A 24,032-nucleotide genomic window follows, 5' to 3' on the forward strand; every position below is an offset into this window, starting at 1 on the left:
TATACAAGATACAAAAATACAACTCAACAGGAAACTTGTTCGTCCCATCAACTCGTCCAATAATTTGTCACAGTTCGGCAGGGCAGATAACCACTGTTATCCCACTTCTGACACCATGTTATAAGATCATTCAATGAGGCTAAATTCAACAACTAGTGAAGACTACTCTAACATGTTCGTGAGCCTAGCAAGTCAAAAACACAACGCACGCGGTTCCCCGTTTTCGGGGTGCGCATGTAAGTCAGTCAGGGGCCCCTAGGGGGATCCCCTCAGGTTTCAATGTTACAACACCCATGATCAGGATCAGTAATGAGAATAAAACTTAAAAGCAAATGCAAGTTGGCAGCCAAAAGACAGGGTATTGCTAAATTGCCCGATATTTTGGTTTGATAATACTATCCTTCGTCTGGGGCTGCAAAAAGCAATAATAAATTGTTGTAAATAAGCGGCTGAAAAAAGAAAAAATACGAACAGTCGATATTTCGCAAGAATAACGTACGAATAAAAAGTACGAATAACAAGAATCTTAGTGTCGAGAATTTATTTGCTGGACTAAAAACGGACAGTATGTTGCCCAGTATCCGGACACTTCAGTTTAAGATTGCAATAACTTCCCTTTGTTAATCGCAAGAGCTCTGAAATTTGGTCCAGAGAAAATCTATTTAGTCCTTAATATGACGAAAGACAGTTTAACACTTCCTCGTCTAGGAACGTTTTCACTGATTAAAGGAAGGCGTCCGTGGACATGCCGAAGCCGCGGTTTGCTAGCTCAATTACCCAATCTGCAAACGAATTTTTTTCTTCATTTTTTATTTTAAAAAAGCTTGGGGAAGGGATATTTAGTCTGACCTGCGGTGTTGATTTCTTCATGCTCAGTCCCCACAATAAGCCTGCTTTTCTAGCACTAATTCCTCCTTCTTTCACATCTCTAAATCCCTTTGTGACATTTTCTCAGACCGTTGCAACCCCATTCTAGTAGTCACAACTGGGGAAAGTATGAGAATTCCAGGTTCAACTCAGACGCTTTCGGTTATATACAGAAAATGCAGTCACGCGAAACAAGCGGTGCACATGAAGTCAAGTCGCCTCTGAATGAGTGAAGAAAATTTCCATACGGAGTTGATAAGAGTAGAATTACATTTTACGACTATATCATGTATCCCAAGCTTTAATTAAGTTACTGATTTGAAATAAATCTTATCCGGATAATGTACACAGCTAATTCATCGATTCTGTACAGCAAATAAAAAACTGTGCGGATAATGGGCACCTGACATCAATACTTAGTGAATGTTTCCGGCCTCCGTTATTCCAAACAAATCGAATTTCAAGAAGAATTAATAAACTTTCTGAAAACCTGACTTCCTTAAGTATCGTCACGTTAAAAATAAAATAGTTTCTTTGAAAATACCACACATTACCCTCCCTTTTCTGAGCAGCACTAATTTTACTGTGTAGTAAACAGCTTAAATATTATTAGCCATGAAAAGTTTACTCACCTGAACAGAACGGCGTCTTCTGCGACTGTTTCGCAAGCTTTCAAATCGAGAAAACGTTCATCTTAAAGCTGAAATGTTCAGCTTTCATTCGAAATACTTCGTTTACCGAGAACTGAAAAGGGCGCCTCAAAAATTGAGTTTTTGTTTCGAGTGTGTGGATACTGGTACCTTCCGGATACTAGGCTAGGCAACATACTGTATATTAACCTAAAAAGCAAGCAGGTGTTTAAAATGGTTAGGGCCGCTTTGTAAAAAGAAGACAAATTGAGGTGATAATCAAAATTAGTAGAAAAATATTGTCACCACAGTGAATATCTTTATTTTATACCCGAGCATTATTTATAGTTATGGGGTTTCGTTCACTTAAACGAAACGTGTGTCCTTATGGATATCGCTATTTTGCTTTAGTAACGGATGTCGGAGTCGGACAATTAAAAATACGAATAAAATAACAAGAATCGATATGTGTCGTGAATTTTTATATATTGGGCTTTAAAACATATGATGACAAAAAAGAAGTCGGCAGGTGTTTAAAATGATTAGCGACGCTCTTTTAAAATAAGACATGAGGTATAATCAAAACTATTCTACAGAAAATTTTTCTCAGTTGCAAGTTAGAGGGGATATCTTTATTTTATACCTAATTACTGTTGATAAGCTTTGATAGTTATGGGGTTCACTCAATCGAAACCTGTCTCAACCGAAGTAAAAGTTATAAACAAACCAGTTTGGCATGTTTGGACTGTTAAGACTTCCTTTCTACAAGTAAACTCTATGCAAACGTCTGTCAAAGGTGGCCGCCCACGATTAGCAATTTAATTGATTGACTTTCATGTTGAATAAGTTTATACATGTATATAATAAGTATCGCCCAGTCGAATATTTACTAAACGAGACGTCATTATAAAGTTTTCAACAGCGCGCGTTTTGCTTCTCATAACAGACTCAAAAACTAAAGGCCCTTGCCAAGTTTCTTTATCCAGCCATCTGAATTCGGTTAATAACTCACATGTATTGCGCTCTGCTAGGGAAATTCTGATGACTGCAGCATATTTGCATGCAGCATTGGCCGAATTACCTACAGCGATATTGATGAAGAAAACGTCATGCAGACTTTGTTGTTCCCTGCTAGCAGAGGTCTCTCGTTGTAAGAGACCTCTGCTAGCAGGGAAACTTTGTTGCAAAGACAACATATTAAGAGTGAGTCCATGAGTGTACCAGGCAGGCGTGCTACATGCCATCTCTCCGATTTCGCTGAAACTTGGCCAGTTTAAAGGGTCTACCCCAAAACTCAAAATGACAAACTGGTTTGTAGTTTGGATCTTTATGGTGGGAGATAGCCCACCCAACTGGTTTAATTAGATTTTTTACCAATAAAAGGGCTTTAATAACAGGCAAAAGTAGGAAGCTCTCAGGACAACTGTTTTTAACCTTTGACTATGAGGGTTTGTGTATATGTTGATACGTCTTTAATAAATGCAAGAATATAAGTTTCAGTCAATTTGATTGACAGCTTGTCAATCACCGGCCTTGAATATGGGACCACCTTTTTAGCCATTCAATTATTTGCTGATTTTGAGATCGAATATCTCTCCTTGCCAGAAAGCTATGACAATAACTTTGTTATTCCCTGCTTAACAACCCTTTGGTCTATAATAAACACAAAAAAAATTTCTGGGCGCTGTCTTTTTTTGGCGTCAGATGCCAATTCAAAACAACACCTAAAACAGATTTATTTCCACTTCACCTTTCCTACAGTTCAACAGTTAATGACTGTTTAATTTAATAAACCGACACTTTCTAGCCCGTTGTACAAGAATTGTAATGGAGGAGTTTAATACATGCTTAAAACGATCGAGATTTGGCGAGAAAATTAAAGATTTGACACTGATTAGTAATGCATGTCACCAAAATATCGAGGGCAAAATCGTAATCTTTGTGAGCTCGTTTAGATGTTCTCGCAAAATCAGAGATTATTCTTCTTAGGAGTTAAACTAATAATAAGTCGTCTTATTCAAGTGTTTATTGTCTATTGTCTTTACTTTGAGAAAAGCAGGCTGTTCTTAATTTCCTAGGGGAGATTTCAAGGCCACATGGCGGGCGGTTGTTGACAAACTTTGAGTCACGCCAGTACACGCCAGTCATAAAGCAATGTCAACTCGCACATCTAAAGACAACATTAAATGATGAGAAATTCTTCCTTCTAGCGATAAAGAAATTAAGGTCTTAAAAAATTCGTTTAACTTCTGGCTACGGCCTCGGAAAAAAAACAGTATTTACTATTAGAAAAAAGTATTGTGTTATTTTCACTTACCGCCGTCGATGTATGCTGCGTGACCAGACAATATTTGTTCAAAATCAACTTCTTTGCCTTCAAGCAAGGCTTTCCGATTGGCCTACTTATCTCTATCACTATATTTGTCTCTTCCTATCGGCATTTTTCGGCAAATACAAGTTGTTCGAAACTCTGTCACTCGATCACTCTCAATCAATATTACGCCCAAGTATTATGTAACCAAAAAAAGAGCCTGCAATGTTTAGTTCAGCGAATTTCCCGCGCCTACCCCGGAATCTAAACACTTTTCGGTTGTCTGGAGTGGAAGAAAGAATGAATTTTAAAAAACAAAACACACAAAAAAAATTAAATTGCCTTAAATCATTTATAAATTTATTATCTTTTGATGGCGAAGTCCACACATTTTCACCTGCAAAACTTGTTGTTGCTTTTGAAAGATAACCGAATTATCTTGTTTTATTAGTGAATAACCAATGCAAAGTACTATTTTGTAATCGGTATGATTCTGTGACTCTATACAAAACTATAATGTAAATTACTTAAATTCATTTAAAGAAATTCTATTCTTTTACAAAATTAAGCTTTATTGTACAGGACTGTACCGGCCATAGTACATTTGTACCTCAAATTCCAGAGGAGACCAGACAGAATCATGACCTTGCCGGATTGCGCAATCAGCAAAATTGTAACAGCACGTGCCTGTCAAATTTCAGACCATGCAATTTATTTGACTAATCGGCCAAGGGGCGTTCTTTTCAACCACGTGTTTTTGTTGTAAAGTCGCAATATGTCTCAGCTTTCCTGTTCATTTGCGATCTTCTGTGGAATGGAATGCGATTTCTCTTCGCGATGGCCCGGACGGCAACAACTTATACCACTAAATTCGTGTGCCGATGTCATAAAGGAACATCTTAGAGATGTAGATGTATCTCAATCGTGCGTTGGATCCGAGAAAAAGCTTATTTTAGCTCGCGTTGGTTTGTTCGAAGATGATGACGGCCGCGATTTCACGATCTGCCCCAAACATCGCGCAGTCCTTGGAGTAAGATTCCGACCATCAAAAAAATGCCAGCATCCTCTTCACGGCAATCGAAAGGGCAAAGGTGACAGAGGAGTCAATCTGAAGACGGCAAAAGAAATCAAGGAAAAGTGGAACACTGTAGTTCCAGTCGGTGCAGGTAATTAAAAAGATTTTATTTTGCATAGGGTGTTGTTACTGACTTGCTTACTTCCTATGCGCACGGCAACTGATAAGAAAGGCGGAAAGACAAACATACTCAATTGGACCGTGTGACCCGAAACGCATAGATCACGCGTGGAAGGGGACGATAGGCAAGGAAGACCTTCACACAAGGCTTTGGGCAATGTGGGTTAGTCAGACCTGCCCCCAGTCGTCTCTCATTGAACCTCTCCCTACTAGCATAGGCCCGCATGGTTTGATGGGTATGATGTGTCTTGCGAAGTCGACTGGGGACGAGTTAGACCAAGACAACTTCGAAGGTGCTAAGCAACCTACCAAGCTAAGATTGTTACTTCGGCTGTGTTTTTTTACCTATATGCTGTTAATTTACTATCCATTTTGAAAATTCTGTTATAAGACTTTTAAACGTGTGTGAAAATGAAATTCGTGTCATCGCAGGCGCCAATAGGTTACTCATCAGTACCAGGGCGCATAGGTGTGATAATCATTCTAGTAACTCGCGGACGAATTTAATTAATTTTTCCTAAATTAAGTTGCCAGGATAACGGGGGTAGCGAGGGGGAAGGGGTTGGTAGTTAATTAATAGGGCACATGTCCAACTTCTTTTTTATTCTAAAAACCCACCGAGTATACTATAAAAGGAAGACTTTATATGTAAAATAATTCCTACTTACTACGCATATGCAGATACTGTAGAGGTGCCCACTCTGACTTTATGAAAGAGTGTGAGCCACCCTCTGTGTTGGCTACCTTAACTGAGGGATCCCAAATTTCTGCTACGCAAGAGGAGGAGTTTGTGGGTCACACTCCAGCGCCATCAACAGAGCACGTTGCAACAGAGTCAACTGAGCCAGAAGAAGAGGAATTTGTGTTACCACGTTTGCGAGTGCGATTTCAAGATGAGATTTTGAGCGAGGTAGGATTGATGTGCCTCTTAAATATGTTTGAATTAATAAATTTTAAAAGTCCAAAAAAGAACTCATAATATATTTAATAATGAGGTTATCATATTTTGTTCTACTTAATTTTTTACGTAATTCGACTGCGTGGTTTATATGTTCATGTAAAAGAGTAATTATAACCGCGTCGTTCCACTCACTCGCAGTTGCATATTTTGTGGATATTGTAGTAAATTATTACGGAAATGGTAGGCGACGAAAGGGGTTACATTATTTCCCGTTCCCTACCCTGTGTTCGTTCTCGTCACGCCCCAAACTCGTACTTCATGCTCGTCTCCTAGCAGCCTGCAGTTAACGTCCGCGCTCCGCATAACTGCACTTAGCCTTGTAAAGCCTATGGAAGAGGCAGAAGCAATTCTGACACCGAATGACATGTATTTCTAATTATTTAGGCGCACATTCGATGCATAAGTTCCCACCTCGCTAAAAAAAAAAACTTGTTCCTTTTATTATAGCAAAGCGATCCGAATTCAGATATCTTCTCATCGTCCTCCCAAGGCTCGTTGGTAGAGGAAGAGACGTCTAGAGAGTGGCAACCAACACCCCAAGTTGAGCATCAGTTGCAGCACCTAAACAGTTATCTCCTTAAGTCAACTGATGGCCGAATCAGTCCAGTCAGGTCGCAATGCAGGTCTGATGTTGTGAATATGTCGTCATCAACCTGGCGCTATTATGGGAAAAAGGCAGAGCAAGTTGTTGATTCCGTGTTGGAGGCTATTGCACCGGGTAATTCATCATGGCTGCTTCAACAGGTGATTGCAAGGAACCAAAGCGGGCGTACTGTATCTAGTGCTGCCGAGGAAGACAGCCTGGTCTCTAGACTAGTAACGCTGTATAATGAAGCTAGATCCTGGAACACCCAGCAACAGATTCTCTCTCTCTTTGCTGGTGATTACAGCAAGACAGAACTGCTGCAGCTTGTGCCAGGACTGACAAAGTTTAAGATTGATGAGGCCAGAAAACATGCTTTTCAGACCAAGCCTGGAGAGCCTATAGAGCCGCCAACCATTACCAGATCTAGAGCAAGGCTGGATCCCACTAAAGTCGACCATTTCGTAGATTTTGTATCCAGTCCTTCATTTCTTCAAGACGTTGCATATGGAACGAAAACTCTAAAGCTGTCAAGTGGAGAGAAAATTGACATACCAAACGTGGTGAGAACAGTCATTTCGTCCTGTCTCATCCAGCTGTATCAAGCCTATTGTACAGAATCCGGCTTCACACCCCTTGGAAGGTCAACACTTTTCAATATTCTTAAGGTATAGATGGATATAAGGCCATGTGTTAGACGACAATTTTGGTTTTAATGCACGCAAGTTATTCCGTACTGTCTTAAGCTTAGTGTGTGGGAAAGTGTGTGTGTATGTGTGAGTGGAGAATGTCAGCACAAGCTGCAGATTTTGCTTGGTATGACAAGAGGATTTTTACCCTCTTATTTAAGCAGTACATAATTGACTACAATATAGTTTTATACTTCAGGTGTGCGCTGCTTCTCAGAAGAAGTCCTTGGTGGGTTTGGACAGCATGCAAACGGACGGTGTAACTGCAATTTCATCTCTTGAAGTAGTAACTAGCATACTACAGAAAAACGGTAAGACGGAAAATTAGGTTAAGTCTAGCCTTTTGCCTTATTTCCTTCAATATGGGACGCAACGTGTTGGTGTTTTTGTGCTTGGTGGGTGGGCGCACTCATTTGAAGTGAGCTTTTTTGAGAGGGGCGTATGAGAAAATTCAGAGGAAAGGGAAACAAAAAAAAAAAATGAGTAAGTTGTCAATTGCAGGAACCCTTTTTATGTTTTAAGGTTAATTTTCTAGTATACACTTTTCTTCCAAACCACTGAGCATTTCTTTCCTGAGTGCACCTGTGAAATAGTTACAGCCTGGAAACTGGGCTAAGAAAAAGAAATTAAAGGTACAATAAACGAGCTGCATTTCCTAATCGAGTTTCCCTTTTGTACATGCTGGTATCTTTGGTACGTCAAGGGTTTTAGATAATGGAATTTTATCCATGTAGGTTTTCAAGATGAAGAGGCAAAGGGAGTTTTGTCCCGTCTCAAAGCTGGAAAACGATATGTGTCAACAGACTACAAGCTGCACATCGCTACTGAGACTCCCTGTGCAGACCACTGCAGCATGTATGCACTTAGCAGCAATGAAGCTGAGTACCGCGGGACATGTTCACACCAACACAACATTAACTGTGACCGTTGCAGCGACTTAAGGAATGCTGTTTTAGATATTCAAGTCGCAGTGTCTGAGCTTCAATTAAGGTACTACCTTATTGACCTCCAGAACAAAATGTTAGAATTTTCTCCAATCTAAATATTTGTCTTTCTTTGTGACTGTTATCTCCCTTTTCTTAATTTTCTCAAGCAACGATGAAAAGCGAGAGGAACTTCAGCATGATCTTGAGGCGGCGATCCCAAAACTCGATATGTGGAAGTCACATGTCATAAGATCTGTGCATCAAGATGCAGCCAAGACTGCCGTGGTTGATGCCCTTACCGAAACTGAAGCATTGCTGATCATGGACTGGGCCATGAAGTTTTTACCAACAAGCTACCGAGAGACTCAGCGTGTTTGATTTTGGAAAAAGGGACTACCTTGGCACATAACCGTTGCCATTACCAAAGATGAAAACGAAGAAATTGAGGTACCATTTATATAAATGTTACAATCGATTTAAACTATACTTTATTTTCCTTAAAAGATATATCGGAAATAAGACCAGATGCTAAAAAATATTTATCTGTCTTTCTGAGGTATAACAGCTGATTAAAACAAACAAAACGTTTGGAAAAGAAGAGATTGTTTTGTATTGTGAAAGACCCATCTTCGGTTCCGGCCACAGCTGTAGGACGTAGTAATTACGATGTGGAATAGTAATTTCATTGGGAACCCTCAGTTTTTATCCACACAATTTAATGCAATTTCTTTACAAAGATAACTGCTGCTATACAAGCCCCAGTGTTACTGAATTTAATATTTTGTTTGTTTGAGATTAATTGATTTTCTTTTACTCTTCAGACGCGCACCTACGTCCATCTGTTTGATGAGTGCATTCAGAACTGGTTTGCAGTGGCCTCCATTATAGAAAATACGTTAGAAACACTGAAAGCACTGAAGCCAAACCTCAACCAGGTATATCTTAGGTCCGACAACGCCGGCTGTTACCACTATGCCTACCTTCTTCTGTCGCTCCCCAGTATTGGTGATCGTACCGGAGTCACGATTGCAAGATACGACTTCAGTGAGCCGCAGGCTGGTAAAGATATCTGCGATCGTCGCACTGCTGCAATTAAAAGCCACATTCGACGCTTTCTTAATGAAGGAAATGATGTCAAGTCGGCCAATGACATGAAAACCGCCATTGAGTCTTATGGAGGCATTAAGGGCTGCTATGCGGCTGTGTGTCTAGTTCAACCATCTGCGCAGACGATGAGCAAGCATAATATGGCTGGGATACAGTCGCTACATAACTTCTCTTAGGAGAATGGAGGCATAAGGGTGTGGCGAGCCTATAACGTGGGTCCTGGAAAGTTTTATAGTGCAGCTCAGCTTGCACGGTTTGGTACTCCGCAAGGTCCTACAAAGCTCGTCATAATTCATCCTTTTGGCAGACCACATGTAGAGGTGGGTACCTATCGCCAGCAACGCGCTATGCCTGCAAGATCTTCGTCTTTGCCTGGGTCACATCAAGAACCTCCTGAATCCGCACAGGCAGACCAGGTAGGAGAGAAGGTTATGTTTCATTGTCAAGAGGAAGGGTGTATCAAGACCTTCCAGTCATTTGCGTCGCTCCAAAGGCACCTGGACGTTGGTACGCACATGGTGAGACTGGTAAAGGAGTCCACCTATGACGAGATCAGGCGAAAATGGGCGGAGGCATGCCATTCCCTGGGTGGTGGCTATGTTCGGGGTGATTCAGCTACCTTCGACTCCAGTGACCAAGCAACGCCTGGCGAAGTCGTGGAGCTAGGATGGGCTATTCAGAAAAATCGAAAACCGGTAGCCTTTTCCGAGAAAGCGAAGAGCTATCTGGTAGACGTGTTTTGGGCCGGAGAGGAAACAGGAAAGAAGGCAAACGCCTCCTTTGTCGCCTCCAGAATGAAGTCTTTGAGAGACGAGAAGGGGCAGAAGATGTTCACAAAGACCGACTGGTTGACAGAACAACAGATTGCTCGATACTTTAGCCGACTCTCCGCCCTCAATAAGGCTGGTCGATTACAGAGAACCCACTCTTCCTTAATGAATGAGGATGAAGAGGCTGATGCCGATGATCTTGTTGTAGAAGCCGAGGCTGTCCGGACAAGGCAGCAGATAAGGAGGGACCTTGAACTTTAATTTTTTTTAAAAAATTGGTAGGAGTGCAATAACCTTCTTACCTCGTGGCACGAAAGTTTAGTTTTGCGAATTAGCGATTTTTTTGTTGGTGTTTTGAGGGAACTAATTTTTGCAATTTGGACAGGTTTTCTTGCTGACAATTAACTTTTGCTATTTTTTTTAAAAAAGTCCCGGGCAAATCAAAGATAATATTTTCTTTTTTATTGAATACATGCAATGGAAAAACATTCGTCAACAATTCCACTGTGTGTATACCCCATTTAAAACCAGCAAGACAGATTACTTTTCTGTTGCATTCGATTGCAAACACGTACCGCAAAAATTTTATGCCACACGGTAACTCGAACAAACAATGCTCTGGAATAAAGGCCGATAGTACCCAATCAGTGAACGTCGCGTTTATTCGAGGATTGTATTTCAGTTTCTTTTACAAACCAGGAAAAATGACTGTGTGTGTTACATCCCAGCAAGAAAAAGAATACCTGCATGTTTTACATAAAATTTTTCAAATGATTAAGCGTTGTTGTCAACTTTGATAAGAAGAGTTTCAAAATAAATGCCGCCCTCGAATAAACACAGCATCGGGAACATGAAGTAAACACGGAATATTTAGTAAAAAAAAGGTCACGACATTTTTCTTTCAGTTTTGGCTTTTTGGGAGACGAAAGCAAAAACGTAAATATTTATTTTTTGTTGCGTTTTGCTTTGTTTATTTTTATTTATTGTCTCTTCCTGTCTGGGCAACCGAAAATTGTTTAGAATTACTATGAAATTTCCGAGGTAGGCGCGGGAAATTCGCTGAACAAAACATTGCAGGCTCTTTTTTTGTCACGTAATACTTGGGCGTATAAATGTTGATCGAGAGTGATAGAACTCTGAAAAACTTGTATTTAAAAAAAATGCAGATAGGAGGAAACGAATAAGTCATGGAGATAAGAAGGCCATTCTGAAAGCCTTCCTTGGAGGCAAAGAAGAGGATTTGAAACAAATATTGTCTGGTCACGCAGCATACATTAGTTCGGCGTAGATCGACGGCGACCCGACGGCGGTAAGCGAAAATAACACCATTGTTCCTTCTAATACTCTTCTTTTTCCGAGTTTGTAACCAGAAGTTAAATAATTTTTTAAGAGCTTAATTTCTTTATCGCTAGAAGGAAGAATTTCTCATCATTATGTTGTTTTTAGATGTGCGAGTTGACATTGCTTTATGACTGGCGTGACTCAAAGTTTGTCAACAACCGCGCGCCATGTGGCCTTGAAATCTACCCTAGGAAATTAAGAACAGCCTGGTTTTCTCACAATAAAGACAATATAGACAGTAAACACTTGAATAAGACGACTTATATATAGTTTAACTCGTAAGAAGAATAATCTCTGATTTTGCGAGAACATCTAAACGAGCTCACAAAAATTACGATTTTGCCTTCGATATTTTGGTGACATGCATTACTACTCAGTGTGAAATCTTTAATTTTCTCGCCAAATCTAGATCGTTTTAAGCATGTATTAAACTCTTCAATTACTAATCTTGTATAATGGGCTAGAAAATGTCGGTTTATTAGCTTGAGCAGCCGTTAATCCTTGAATTATAGGAAAGATGAAATGGAAATAAACCTATTCTAGGTGTAGTTTTCAATTGGCATCTGACGCCCAAAAAAGGCAGCGCCCAGAAATTTTTTTTATGTTTATTTTAGACCAAAGGGTTGTTAAGCAGGCAATAACAAAATTATTGTCATAGCTTAAATTAAACAGTCATTAACTGTTGAACTGTAGGAAAGGTGAAGTGGAAATAAATCTGTTTTAGGTGTTGTTTTGAATTGGCATCTGACGCCAAAAAAAGACAGCGCCCAGAAATTTTTTTTGTGTTTATTATAGACCAAAGGGTTGTTAAGCAGGGAATAACAAAGTTATTGTCATAGCTTTCTGGCAAGGAGAGATATTCGATCTCAAAATCAGCAAATAATTGAATGGCTAAAAAGGTGGTCCCATATTCAAGGCCGGTGATTGACAAGCTGTCAATCAAATTGACTGAAACTTATATTCTTGCATTTATTAAAGACGTATCAACATATACACAAACCCTCATAGTCAAAGGTTAAAAACAGTTGTCCTGAGAGCTTCCTACTTTTGCCTGTTATTAAAGCCCTTTTATTGGTAAAAAATCTAATTAAACCAGTTGGGTGGGCTATCTCCCACCATAAAGATCCAAACTACAAACCAGTTTGTCATTTTGAGTTTTGGGGTAGACCCTTTAAACTGGCCAAGTTTCAGCGAAATCGGAGAGATGGCATGTAGCACACCTGCCTGGTGCACCCATGGACTCACTCTTAAGACCTAAAAAGCTATCAAAATAGCCCTTAATTCAGTTTCACCAGGCTCATTATAGTTCGACTAATGTTTGTTTGAAAAACTAGACAACTTTTCGGAATCCTTTTTCCTCGTGTGGTACGACTAGAAACAGAATTAATTCAGTTTTTTCCTCAAACTTTTGTAGAAAAACTTGATAAAAATTAAAACAAGAAGAATTGGCAAAGGTCATTATCGCACATCAATAACAGACAACAAAATTACCACAGCCCGCACAGAATACAAAGTGGAAAAGCTCGAGTAAAAGAAGCTTGGAGGTTATTCAGCCAAGGATCAGAATCAAATTCGAACTTCCAGTTTGATGCGTTTGCTTAAAATCGTCAGTGAGTTAGTTTCCTGAACAGGCTCATTAAAGTTCGGTGTCAGCTTGAAACACTTCATTGTTTTTGCTAAACTCTGACTACAACTTTTAAGAACAAACTCATCTCTTTTGTCAATGAGAAGACACACAGGGCTTACACTGTAAGTATCCCGGAGAGCTCCATACAATTCCTTATAACTTTGTTATAAGGAATTGTATGGAGCCTTCCAGGAGACTTTTCTTCATTAGCTTAGGCGCGGCGGATTTTGTCACGTATGATCAGCGCGAGGTGTTTTTCCCGACACCCTTCTGTCAGGAAAATGTCATCATATGTATCTTTACACGAGGCCTCAATGTAAAGCAGGTTTTTTCTTGTTATATCGTTATTATTTTAGTTTTTATCTTAGATTCATTTCTAGCTTAGTTATTAGTAGCGGCGGCGGAGTTTGTTTGAAACACGGATCGTGATAATTACAGATGAATTAGCAAACAATAACAGTTATAATTTATTCAACCACGTTATCGTCTAAGAGCAAAAGTGCTCGTTCAAAATACGAATGTGCATTAAATCTACAATTATAATATAAAAAATATATATATATATAATCTATAATCTCTGTACACACGAACATAAAAAATTATAAAAATTATAAAAATTGCAAAAAAATTTAAAAATGTAAAAATTACAGTTGAATTGAACTTAGCTTAGATTGAAGAAGTACCGGGACAACTTTGCTGCGCCTTTCTTGGCCCTGTGAGCTTTTTTCTTTTACGTTTAGTTAATAGTTTTTGCACGTTTATGACTCTATAAATTACTTCTGATCATTATTTATTAATATGCGACAAATGAACGTATATATCCTGTTTAAGTGAATAGTTTTGACTGTAGAGATGTCGAAATGATATCAGCCTTCACCCAAATTAAAATAGTATACATAAAAAAAACTCTCATTTGCAGGTCATTGCGTCGAAGAGGAAAATGGCCCTGAAAAATGTTACTGAAGACGAAAACCATAAAACCGTCCAAGAACTAGACTGCTCGGCAGAATTTGTCAGAGGCGTAGAGAGCGAGCTTATATTCCTTTCAGCTCTAAATATTTTTCTTTACATTGCAGCATTTCTGGGGAACACTCTGATCCTAGTTGCCCTACACAAGGAAACTTCCCTTTATCCGCCGTCCAAACTCCTGTATCGTAACCTAGCGATAACTGATCTCTGTGTTGGTATCATTGCAGAACCTTTGTATGGGACTTACATTACTTCTGTTGTGAACGAAAGATGGGATATATTTGCCATTACGCAAATTGAGCAGCAAGATTCTCATTAACTACAGTAAGCGTGGACACTCAGACTTTTTGGATTTGTCCATTGTTGCTGCATCTAGTTTTTTTTTGGAATCGTATTATAAGTTCATTTTCTCAGTACATAGGTACAGCTCCGTGCCTATTCATCCCAATCTTCGCTTACACAAAAATTGTCTTCACTCTGCGTCACAATCAAGTTCGTGTTGACCATGTTCAGAGCGATGTTTTTAGAAGACAACCAAGCCAAGCAATTCCACTGAACATAGCTCGATACAGAAAGGCAGTGAACAGTGCACTGTGGGTGCAGGGAACATTGTTTTTTTGTTATCTGCCGTTTGTTGTAGTGGTGGCGATAACACCTCAAAGAGGGATAACCTTGCCAATTCACCTTGCCACGCGTATGCAATATACAGGAACTGTAGTTTACTTGAACTCATCTTTAAACCCGTTGTTGTACTGTTGGAAGATCAGAGAAGTGAGGCAAGCTGTAAAAGTAACATTAAGGCAACTGTTCTGTCGATCGAGTTAGTTTTGTATGCATTCTACCTGTTAATTCATTCTAAATTGAAGCGTACTTTCAAGGAAAAATCCTCTGTTGTGACCTTCTTTACTGTAAAACAGCCAAGGATGATAAATATAATAAAATAACTTATACCTTAACTTATACTGGTTTTCTTTTACCTTCTTATAAATAATTATCCACGAATCTATTGCACCTAGAGCAGAGCAGATATAAAAGGGAGCCCTAATGAAATAAAATTATGTGCATAAAAATTAACTGAAAAAGTAAATACCAGCAACATGAAATCATAGATTTAATTATGATTTATGTTACAATGACATCGTAGTCGTCATAGCAACGAAATGACGTCATTACCTACTTTACTTGCCGCCGTATTTTTCGATACCAGGAGGTATTTTTTTTCCAAAATCGTTCACGATAGCTTGTTCCTCCAACACCTGCCTCAATGTTCGTGAATTTTGAGCGAAATTAGTCTAAGAGAGCGTTATCGAAATATTTTGGATTAAAAGTTCAGTAAAAACTGGACAATATTAATGTTCGGCCGTGAAGGAAGCGCTTCGTAACAGGTGTGAAAAGATCATGGGGAAAGCTTTGGCCGATTGCTAAAAAGAGGAATTTGATTGGCATGCATTGAGGACGCTCTTGTTGGCGTTTTTGTAAACATTTTGGTCTACTTTATCAAATACCGTAAATCCTCTATTAAGCTCCCCTCTCAAATAAGCCCCTCTTCCTCAAATAAGCCTCAGGGGAAGAAAATTAATAAGCCCCCCCCCCCTCTATGAAGCCCCCTTCTCCTCCCCAGGGGTTTTCCCTCAAAAAATGGGTGGGGCGGGCCACCCACTTTTTGAGGGAAAAACCCTGGGGACGAGGTTGACTTGGTGTGAACTGATCCAGGATGGTCTATTTACCAACTGAAAGTTCGAATTTGATTCTGATCCTTGGCTGAATAACCTCCAAGCTTCTTGTACTTGTGCTTTTCCACTTTGTATTCTAGTCCTCTACGGAGAAATGATACTATGGTCTTTTTTAAATTAAATCATTAATCTACCTAGTGAGTTAACAGCACGGCAGAAAGAGGACGGCAGAAAAACGCTTATGTGTGACAAACGTGACAGGGCTTTTACTTGCGTGTTTTGTCGTAATCTTCACTAAATATCAATGTTTTCTGGCTCCTGTTTTTGGTCTTTTACAAAAAGATCTGTTTAAAGGAAGATGAAGTGTGAGGCAAATTTTTTTTCAAACAAAATTACTGTGTGTGACAAAAGTGACAGGGCTATAACTTGCCTGTTATGTCGTGATCTTCACTTCACATTAAATTTTTCTGGTCTTTACAAAAAGATCTGTTTAAAGGAAAGATTAATTTGGCGGAAAGATTTTCCAAACAAAATTATTGTCACGCTTGTCACACAAGGTTTGCTATCTTTTTTCCTCTCCCGTCCTGTTGTGTAAGTTCACTTATCGTCAGCGCATTAAAATAGCAGGTGTTTTATCGGCGGGAATTAACATATCCGTTATATATAAGAAACGAATGTTATTCATTTTACATCTTATAATATAACAAGAGATACCAAAATTACCGCATCCCACACAGTTTGACGTGTTTGCCGACTGATAAGAACTTTCTTTCGGCTACAGAACTGAAAACTCATTAAAATCGTCAGTTAGTTAGTTTCACCGAGCTCATTAAAGTTTAGCCTGTGTACATCCGCCCCCTCCCCCCCCCCTCCCCTCAGAAAAGGAGGGGGCGGCTCAAAGTCGAAACAATTCACAATTTTTGCTAAACATCAGTCTTCCTGTAACTTTTACAAACGAAATAAAGCAAAGCTCTTTTTTGTTTTTATTAGAAGCAGAATCGTGATATTTTACAGAAGAATTAGCAAATAAAATTATTGCGTCAAAACCCAGCCTTGGCTAATTGCATAACTAAGAAATGAGGTTCTTTTATCCCTCCTGACATTCATCTATATTTTACTGAAGAGTGATATATAAATGAAGGGTTCACTTGCACTGTGATGGTCATGAAGTTTTGGCGCGTTTTCCCTTTCATCATAATCGACCCAAAATTAAAAGTTACCCTAATTGTGGTGGACATGTTTATACCTTGTCCAGCCATATTAACTTCACGCTGTGGTCAGTATAGGAAGCGCATGCGCATATGCACCTAATTGCAATGACAGAAGTTGTCTTAGAAAAAAAATAAAGGGAAAATGAAAAAAAAAGAAAAAGCGAAACATGAATTAAGTAGGCCTGCTAAGAAGTCTAGAAAGGGTGGGCTCATTTGCTCCATACGCATTTTAGGGAAGTAAAAGCAAATGCCAAGGGAAAGTTTGTGCGTCTAAGTTCAAAATAAATTCGTCCTATAGTGGTTTAAAGGTATCTAATTAATTTCGATTTGGATTTTTGCATTTGCATTTTGCAACGCTATTGCAATTAGGTGTATATTCTTCGCTTAATTGCTGGGAAGGAGTGATAGCTCAAACTTATATTAAACTTTAAAAAAATCTTGAGTTATTGGAATTTCCATCGATAATTATTGCGATGTCACGTTGCCAATGCGCCGCCAACATATATAAGAACCCAAAAACGTTATTAAATCATCCGCGCTGTGACATAACACCTGGCTAATCATATTTGCGTGCTCGATTGAAAAAGTACCGAGACAACTTTGCTCAACCTTTCTTTGTCCTGCGAGCTCTCCTTTACATTTATTTTTGCACGTTTATGCTTTTTGTAAATTGCTCCTGATAAATAATTGTTAAACTGACGCGACAAATGTGCAAAGGGAATTACAATGTAGCTCGCACGTTTAGGCAAATAGTTGACTTGACAGATGACAAATTGATACAGTATCTACTTTAACCCAAATTAAAACGTAGCATTCATATAAAACACTCACTTGTAGGTCATTGTGTCTCAGAGGAACAATATGGCACTGACGAATTTCACCGGGACTCAAATACAGACAAGCTGTAACTTTGAAACGAACGCGTATAGCTGTAATTGGTTTATGGATTATGTGCATTGTCGGAGCTTCTACAACCTTTTGGAATATTCTTATAACTTCATGGTATTAAAACATCGTTACAGCTCTGTGTCTAGTCACCGCAATCTCCGCTTACACAAAAATTTTTCTCTCTCTGCGTCATAATCAAATTCGTGTTCAGAACCATGTTGCTCAAGGACAAAAGGGCCAAGAAATTCCACTGAACATAAGTTGTTAACAATTAACTAAATATATTAAAAAGTCTATACACGTTTTTTGAGAAAGGATATCGGCTCATACGTGCAAGTTTCTTGGTAAAAGAATTATGCCTGGTAGAATAATTTTAAAGCTTAAAAATTCTACGTACCCAGTTGCTGGGATATCAAAGTTTGAGGCAACCCGGCATTAAAAACGGAATTTTCATTGCCATAACATTCAATTGCTTTTCATGCTCCAATATACCTATGGAAGATATCGCTCGATATAAGATATTGCTCGTGTTTGTGTTTTTCTTCGGCTGACGGCCTAAGTAACTGCCCAAACGCCCAAACTAGTTTTCCAGAATTCCTTACTGCCGGGCGTTTTTAATAATCTTTTACTTTTACTACTTAATTCCTGTTTCGCTTTATCTTTTTTTTCTCGCCGATATATATTTTTACTAAAAGAACTACGGAACACAGGTACTTGGGCTTGAAACTTTTAAAAACAGCACGCTTAGATGAGTCACGGGAAACAACCAAACAACTTACATCTTTCTGCCACAACAAAAAAGACAAAAAAGGTTTGAATTCGAGTCTTTCTCATTTAAAAATTCTTTGACAGCTTTTCAGATTACATCAAATTGCAGGTAGTAGTGACTAACTAGCAAAGCATCAATCCTGCGCGAATCTATTTTTAAAGTGACGTCCTCGCTGCTGTCAGCTTCGTCCATGCAAAATTTCTCTACTTTCACAGAAATTCTATTATTTCAATTCATTTCATTTTATTTAGATTCGCCAGTTCTCAACAGGGTCAGCGCAACTACTCCGGCCCATAAAAGCCCCCACCCCCCATCCGCCTCACCTCCAATGAGAAATAGACCACACCACAGGGGTCTACGTTTCCTACTCTTTTGGAACAAAAGAGTGGATTCTTTTGCTTCCCCTTCCCTTTTCATTTCGATGATTGGCTAAGGAAGAAAAGGAAAAATGAAGGAGGCAACTCAAACGGCTGAACGTGATCCTGCCAAATGACGCAATCGTCTGATTGAGACGATGATCTTAAATCACAGGTAGCAAGACCTTGTCAGTTTTTATAAGGCCCCACCCCCCTCCCCGCGTCCCCACTGTCAGCAACAAGCAATAATGCGCTATTTTTATCTTTTGTCTGGTAATAAATTGAGTTGCTTACACTTTTCTCTTTGCTCATTACAACAAACGTTCATCAGAGTACTGTTAGTTAGTCTTCGCTTTTGTCTTTATTTTTCAAAGAAAACTCCTTAGTTTTTTTCGACATTATGGTTTTATGACGAAGTATTATTTGGTAACTTGAGAAGCAGGAACCGCTTCAGTTCCTGAGAACTGATCATGAGTTATAGGCAGCGTTCATCCTTGATGCCTTGGAACGGCGCCGACGCGAGTCACGGTCACAAACGGCACAAATAACAAACCCTTTTTTTAAGTACCCACGTTAGAATTAGGGAACGGTGTCGGTAACAACGACCTTGTCCTCGGACACGAAAGTGGGCTCCGGGTCCCTGTGTGCACATTGTTTTTGTTAGTTCTGAGGCAGTCCACTGCTTTGTACTCGTTGCTAAGCTCCTGCTTCCAAATGGCTTCTGACGGGTAGAAATGGAGCAACTATGTACACAATCCCATATCAGATAAGGTGTGAAAACAACACCATTTTATGCTGGTACCCTGGTACTCGTTCTCGTGCCCCAAGTGTGGATCCCCCTATAGAGAAGAAAACTCTTTTGCCACATTAGCTTTATAAGCTCAACTTCATTTATATATAGAGCAGGTGCCTTGATCATCAACCGGCCACTTTGCTGTTTTTATGTCAACTGCATCGAGACGAGCAAACACTTCCATTTGCTCTATTCAATGGCTATCCATTTGAGGAGTTGGGGGAGGCTCCGCCCAAAAGAGGTACCCGTCAGGCCACAGGTATATGAAATGCCAGGGATTTCACTAGTTGAAGTGTATAAAAGGGGAGGGAAAACTGTCATTTCCTTCTGTAAAAAGACCTAAAAGGGCTAACAGAAGAATTTATGGCTGTGAAAAAGTCGAGAAAATTTCATAGTTTTGTGAATTTTTCATATTTTGAAGACAGCGCATATGCAGCAGTTAAAAGGGATGTAACATTCTAAACAAGGTATGTGAATGAGGCACCATTAATTTTGTCAAGAGAAGGTATAAGGATGGGGAACCTTTTCTGTCCATTATCAACAGGCAAAGTTTGATCGCAAGCGGTCGTCCTGGCTTTTTTTCCTCAGAGCCACACGCCACGCTAGTGAAAAGGTTAAATTGTGCAAATTAATGGGAGCAGAGATTGGAGCGCAGAGAGCAATTTTTTTTCGCTCGGGCTTCCGCACTCGTTCCTCGCGGCTTCGTTGCTCTCACCTCACGCATGCTCTCCATCTACTGTGCCTTAAAAGAAAAATAAGAGACTACTCGCAGTCCCGGTAAAGATTAATATAATAGAGCTATCGAGAGGAAACGTTGGACGCTTCATGGGCTATGCAGATCTAACGGCAAATTTCGATGGGATGTTTTCTTACCCAAGGGTTAGTCAACTCTGCGCTCTTCGCGTGGTTCGGAAAATTCATGGAACTTCTGTGAATGAAAAGCTTCTCTTATTGTAACTGAGAAGTTTTTTTGGTTCTATTGAAGCAGGGTTAAGAGTAAAAATAGAATATCTGCACAGATTATTCATTCCATTTTACATCGCTACAATCTCGAGCAAAATTCTTTAGACATTCGGCCATTCATTTGGCGCTGTTTTTTATTGTAGTGAAAACAAAGGAAAAAAATACGCCAGCAAACACGCTATCAAACTCCCGTGTTGGTAAGTGAATCACAACCTGTTTCCTTCTTCACCCCCACCACCCAAAGAAAGGAAAACGTTTAAAGAATAAGTGGAAGCTCACAAAGGCTAACAAAGACTATTTTAATTTTTCAACAAATTCTCCCAAAACGTTTAAGACAAACTTACATAGATTGGATAAGGTCAGAAGATTTTTTTTAAAATTCTGAACATAGGCTACGTTCTTAAATACGTAAAAATGAATCCAACCGCAATTTACACTGCATGCTTTTCCTAAATAAAAAGATGTAGCTCTTAACTTACGCAATAATTATCTAAAATTATTTTGTCGGACTAGACAATTCTTCCTCTATTTATCGAGAGCATTCCCTCTTGTTGAGAGAGAAAGGTCCCATGTCTTCTTAACTCAAATAACGATGTTGTGCTTAAGGTTCTTTATTATTTGCCTTCTCTGACAGGTAGTCTGAGCGTAATGTTATCCTGCGAGCAGAAGTTTCTTTACGGCATGGCTTTTAGGATGTGTGGAATCGTTCGCGTTGCTGTCATTCGCATAGTTGGCTTGTTTACGACCCAGCCTCTCTCGAGATGCTCGCAGGGTAGCGTAATGTAAGAGTTTGTATGGAAAATTATTATCGATGAATAAACTGATCTATTATCAATGCTGCGTTCTGATTGGTTGAGCTACTACTAGGCTGTATGTTATAGCCCACTAGTAGCGAAAAGCGCCGGCTATGAGAACAAAACTAATGGCGGCTGAATCGCGTTTTGCTAGCTAAAGTTGTTTTGTCTCGATATTTTTGACCAACTAGTTGGATATTACTAAAACAATTATTCCTCTCGCCCTCATGGCCTCTGAGTCAATAGCCCATTTGGGCTCGAAGAATAATTGTTAAATATCCTGATGGATTTGACTCAAGGAAATTGGTGTTCATCAATAAACCATTTTACAGAGCTAAGAACCCTAGCCTCTGAGTGAATGTGAGGCTGAGTTTGAGCTTATGTTGATACAAACTTCCTTCCTTATCTTATGAAAATTGCTATAAAATACTAAATAGCATAAGAACAACATGATTACGATAATAAAGGAGAAGGGTTGTATCAATTAATAAACGGTCAACTCCAGCCTCGTTTTCACCTAGTGTAACGGTAAAATGGACTATTGGTCTCTCAGCTTTCCGCTGCGTCGCTAGGTTACTGGCCTTGCACGCTTGAAAGTTGTAATGACTGACAAATTGTCGATCCTTGGCGGTCGAAATCCCGGCAATCAGGTTTGTTTTTTTCTATATAACTAAAGGATCGTTTGCGGGGTATCTTAGTTACCCTGCGAGCAGAGGCTACATTCTGGCCAGCGAAAAGTACTTTTCGCACGCCAGTTCACCACGACACCGCAAAATGCAGCCTCTTCTCGCAGCCGTAGGGACAACTACAACTTTTTGCATCCAGTTAACTAAAAGGAGAAAATATATGGCGCTAGGATGACACGCCTTCTAGGATCTTCCTCCCTACAAGCAAACAATTAACAGTCACTAAAAGAGTAAGCGAAACCGCGCTTCCTCGAGTTTAGAAACAACCCGGGTAATTAAAAGGATAACACCAACCAAGAGCCATAACAGTCCTATTATGATCACTTGCACCAACAAATAAGTTTAAAATTTCTCTCTCTTTTTGAATTTTTTCTCTAGTTACTGGCGACCAAGAACCTTAATTTCAATGCCTAGATTTGCACCTTGTAGTGAGGACAACCCTGGTGGGGTAGGGCGTCCAGCCCTATTCTGATTCCCGACGGTTTCCCCGTCGACGGAGCTTGTTTTTAGGCGATGTATCAGCTATAAAGAAAAATTTACGATTCCAATGAATAATTAGATGATAACAGTGTTGTTTAACCAGTTGAGGGTCTCCAGTGGTTTTTTTGAGATTCAGGATTTCCCTAAATTGAAGCTGGGATTCTGGATTTCTCTTATTTCAAGCTCGGGATCCGGGATTTCCCTTATATGAAAGTCGGGATCCGGGATTTCCCTTATATGAAAGTCGGCATCCGGGATTTCCCTTATATGAAGCTCGGGATCCGGGATTTCCCTTATTTGAGCCTCGGGATTCGGGATTTCCCTTACATGAAGCTCGGGATCCGGGATTTCCCTTATTTGGAGCTCGGGATTCGGGATTTCCTTTACTTGAAGCTCGGGATTCGGGATTTTAAAGCAAAATCAGGGCGAGTTTCGGGATTGGATTGTAGGTGCGATGACGAAAAAAACCATCAGGTTTAAGGGATTGCACGAAATTTTGGGTCGAGATTAAAGATTGGGTCGGGATTGAAGAACCCTGTTGTGGAATATCCCGACTTCGTTAATACCTGTAACGGTGTCGCGTGCACGCTTAGCCCGCTAAAATACTGGCAGGGAATCTTGCTAACATAATGAGTTGCATTGCATTTCTTTTGGTCTACCGACAACTCTTTTTGCATATCATTACTGTAGTAGTAATATGCACATCAAATGTCACGCACAGGAAGTACAAGGTAGTCTGCAGCCTAAGGGTGGATCAGTCCACAATTGTGTAATTTTTACCTGCGTAAATAAAATATATAGATAGGCGACGTATGAAAGGCCGCGCGTAAACGTTTAGGTGAGGTTCAATTAACTTTAACGTTTACGCCTGACCTTCCACACATTTCTATTTTATTTACGCGCGTGAAATTTACGTGCGCACGAATGTGGGTAAAAATCCACCTTAAAAAGACGCTGGCGGGTGAGATCGGGATTTCAGCTGGCCGGTTTCTACTAAGTGAACTCGTCGGGCGGCCTGCCTCGACTCCAGGCGTCCTTTCTTGCGCTTAAATGGCCCACGTTGTGTCATGGGAAGGATAGATTTTTCTTATCAGTGATGCTCTGCAACAGTAGTGCAGGCGGCGCCTGGAAACGAGGCAGCCTGGCGGCTGTATAAATTTAATACGAGGAGTGATATGTCAGATGAATACAAGTGATTCCATGACGATGCGACCTTCTAGCGTTTAAATCCGTGACAATCGTAATAAAATTATCTGTTGAAAATGGCCAAATAAATCAGGTTTTACCTTTGGTATGAAGATCAGCGATATAGTGGTTGCAGCTGGGAAAGATATACACACACTTAGTGCGGAGTATGACGCTACATACTGTTCGTTCTTCAAAATTAGAGCCAAGAACGCCCCAATAGTGGACAGCACCACCACGTTGTACACACAAATTCCAA

At 39.8% G+C, this 24,032-nt stretch overlaps 2 protein-coding genes and 1 pseudogene across 2 annotated transcripts in view; 2 read left to right on the forward strand and 1 right to left on the reverse strand.

Moving 5' to 3' along the window:
- The first annotated feature begins 5,664 nt into the window (after positions 1-5,664).
- On the forward strand, positions 5,665-7,220 carry LOC140926267 (uncharacterized). Its single transcript, XM_073376034.1, has 2 exons — positions 5,665-5,912; positions 6,411-7,220. Exons 1-2 carry the CDS (start codon positions 5,712-5,714, stop codon positions 7,218-7,220), a joined length of 1,011 nt encoding a protein of 336 aa, XP_073232135.1. The 5' UTR covers positions 5,665-5,711.
- Positions 7,221-8,389: 1,169 nt separating this feature from the next.
- On the forward strand, positions 8,390-10,299 carry LOC140926268 (uncharacterized; annotated as a pseudogene).
- Positions 10,300-21,971: 11,672 nt separating this feature from the next.
- LOC140927065 (gamma-aminobutyric acid type B receptor subunit 2-like) overlaps positions 21,972-24,032 on the reverse strand; it is a 7,808-nt gene continuing 5,747 nt past the window's right edge. Inside the window, exons 6-7 of the mRNA XM_073376731.1 lie at positions 23,875-24,032; positions 21,972-22,630 (exon numbers count right to left, since the gene is read on the reverse strand). The exon at positions 23,875-24,032 is cut by the window's right edge and continues 181 nt beyond it. Of these exons, the coding sequence (XP_073232832.1) occupies positions 22,487-22,630; positions 23,875-24,032 (302 nt within the window). The 3' untranslated portion in view covers positions 21,972-22,486. The remainder of the gene's footprint in view (positions 22,631-23,874) is intronic.

This window comes from Porites lutea, chromosome 2, assembly GCF_958299795.1.
Source record: "Porites lutea chromosome 2, jaPorLute2.1, whole genome shotgun sequence".
Lineage (NCBI taxonomy): Eukaryota > Metazoa > Cnidaria > Anthozoa > Scleractinia > Poritidae > Porites > Porites lutea.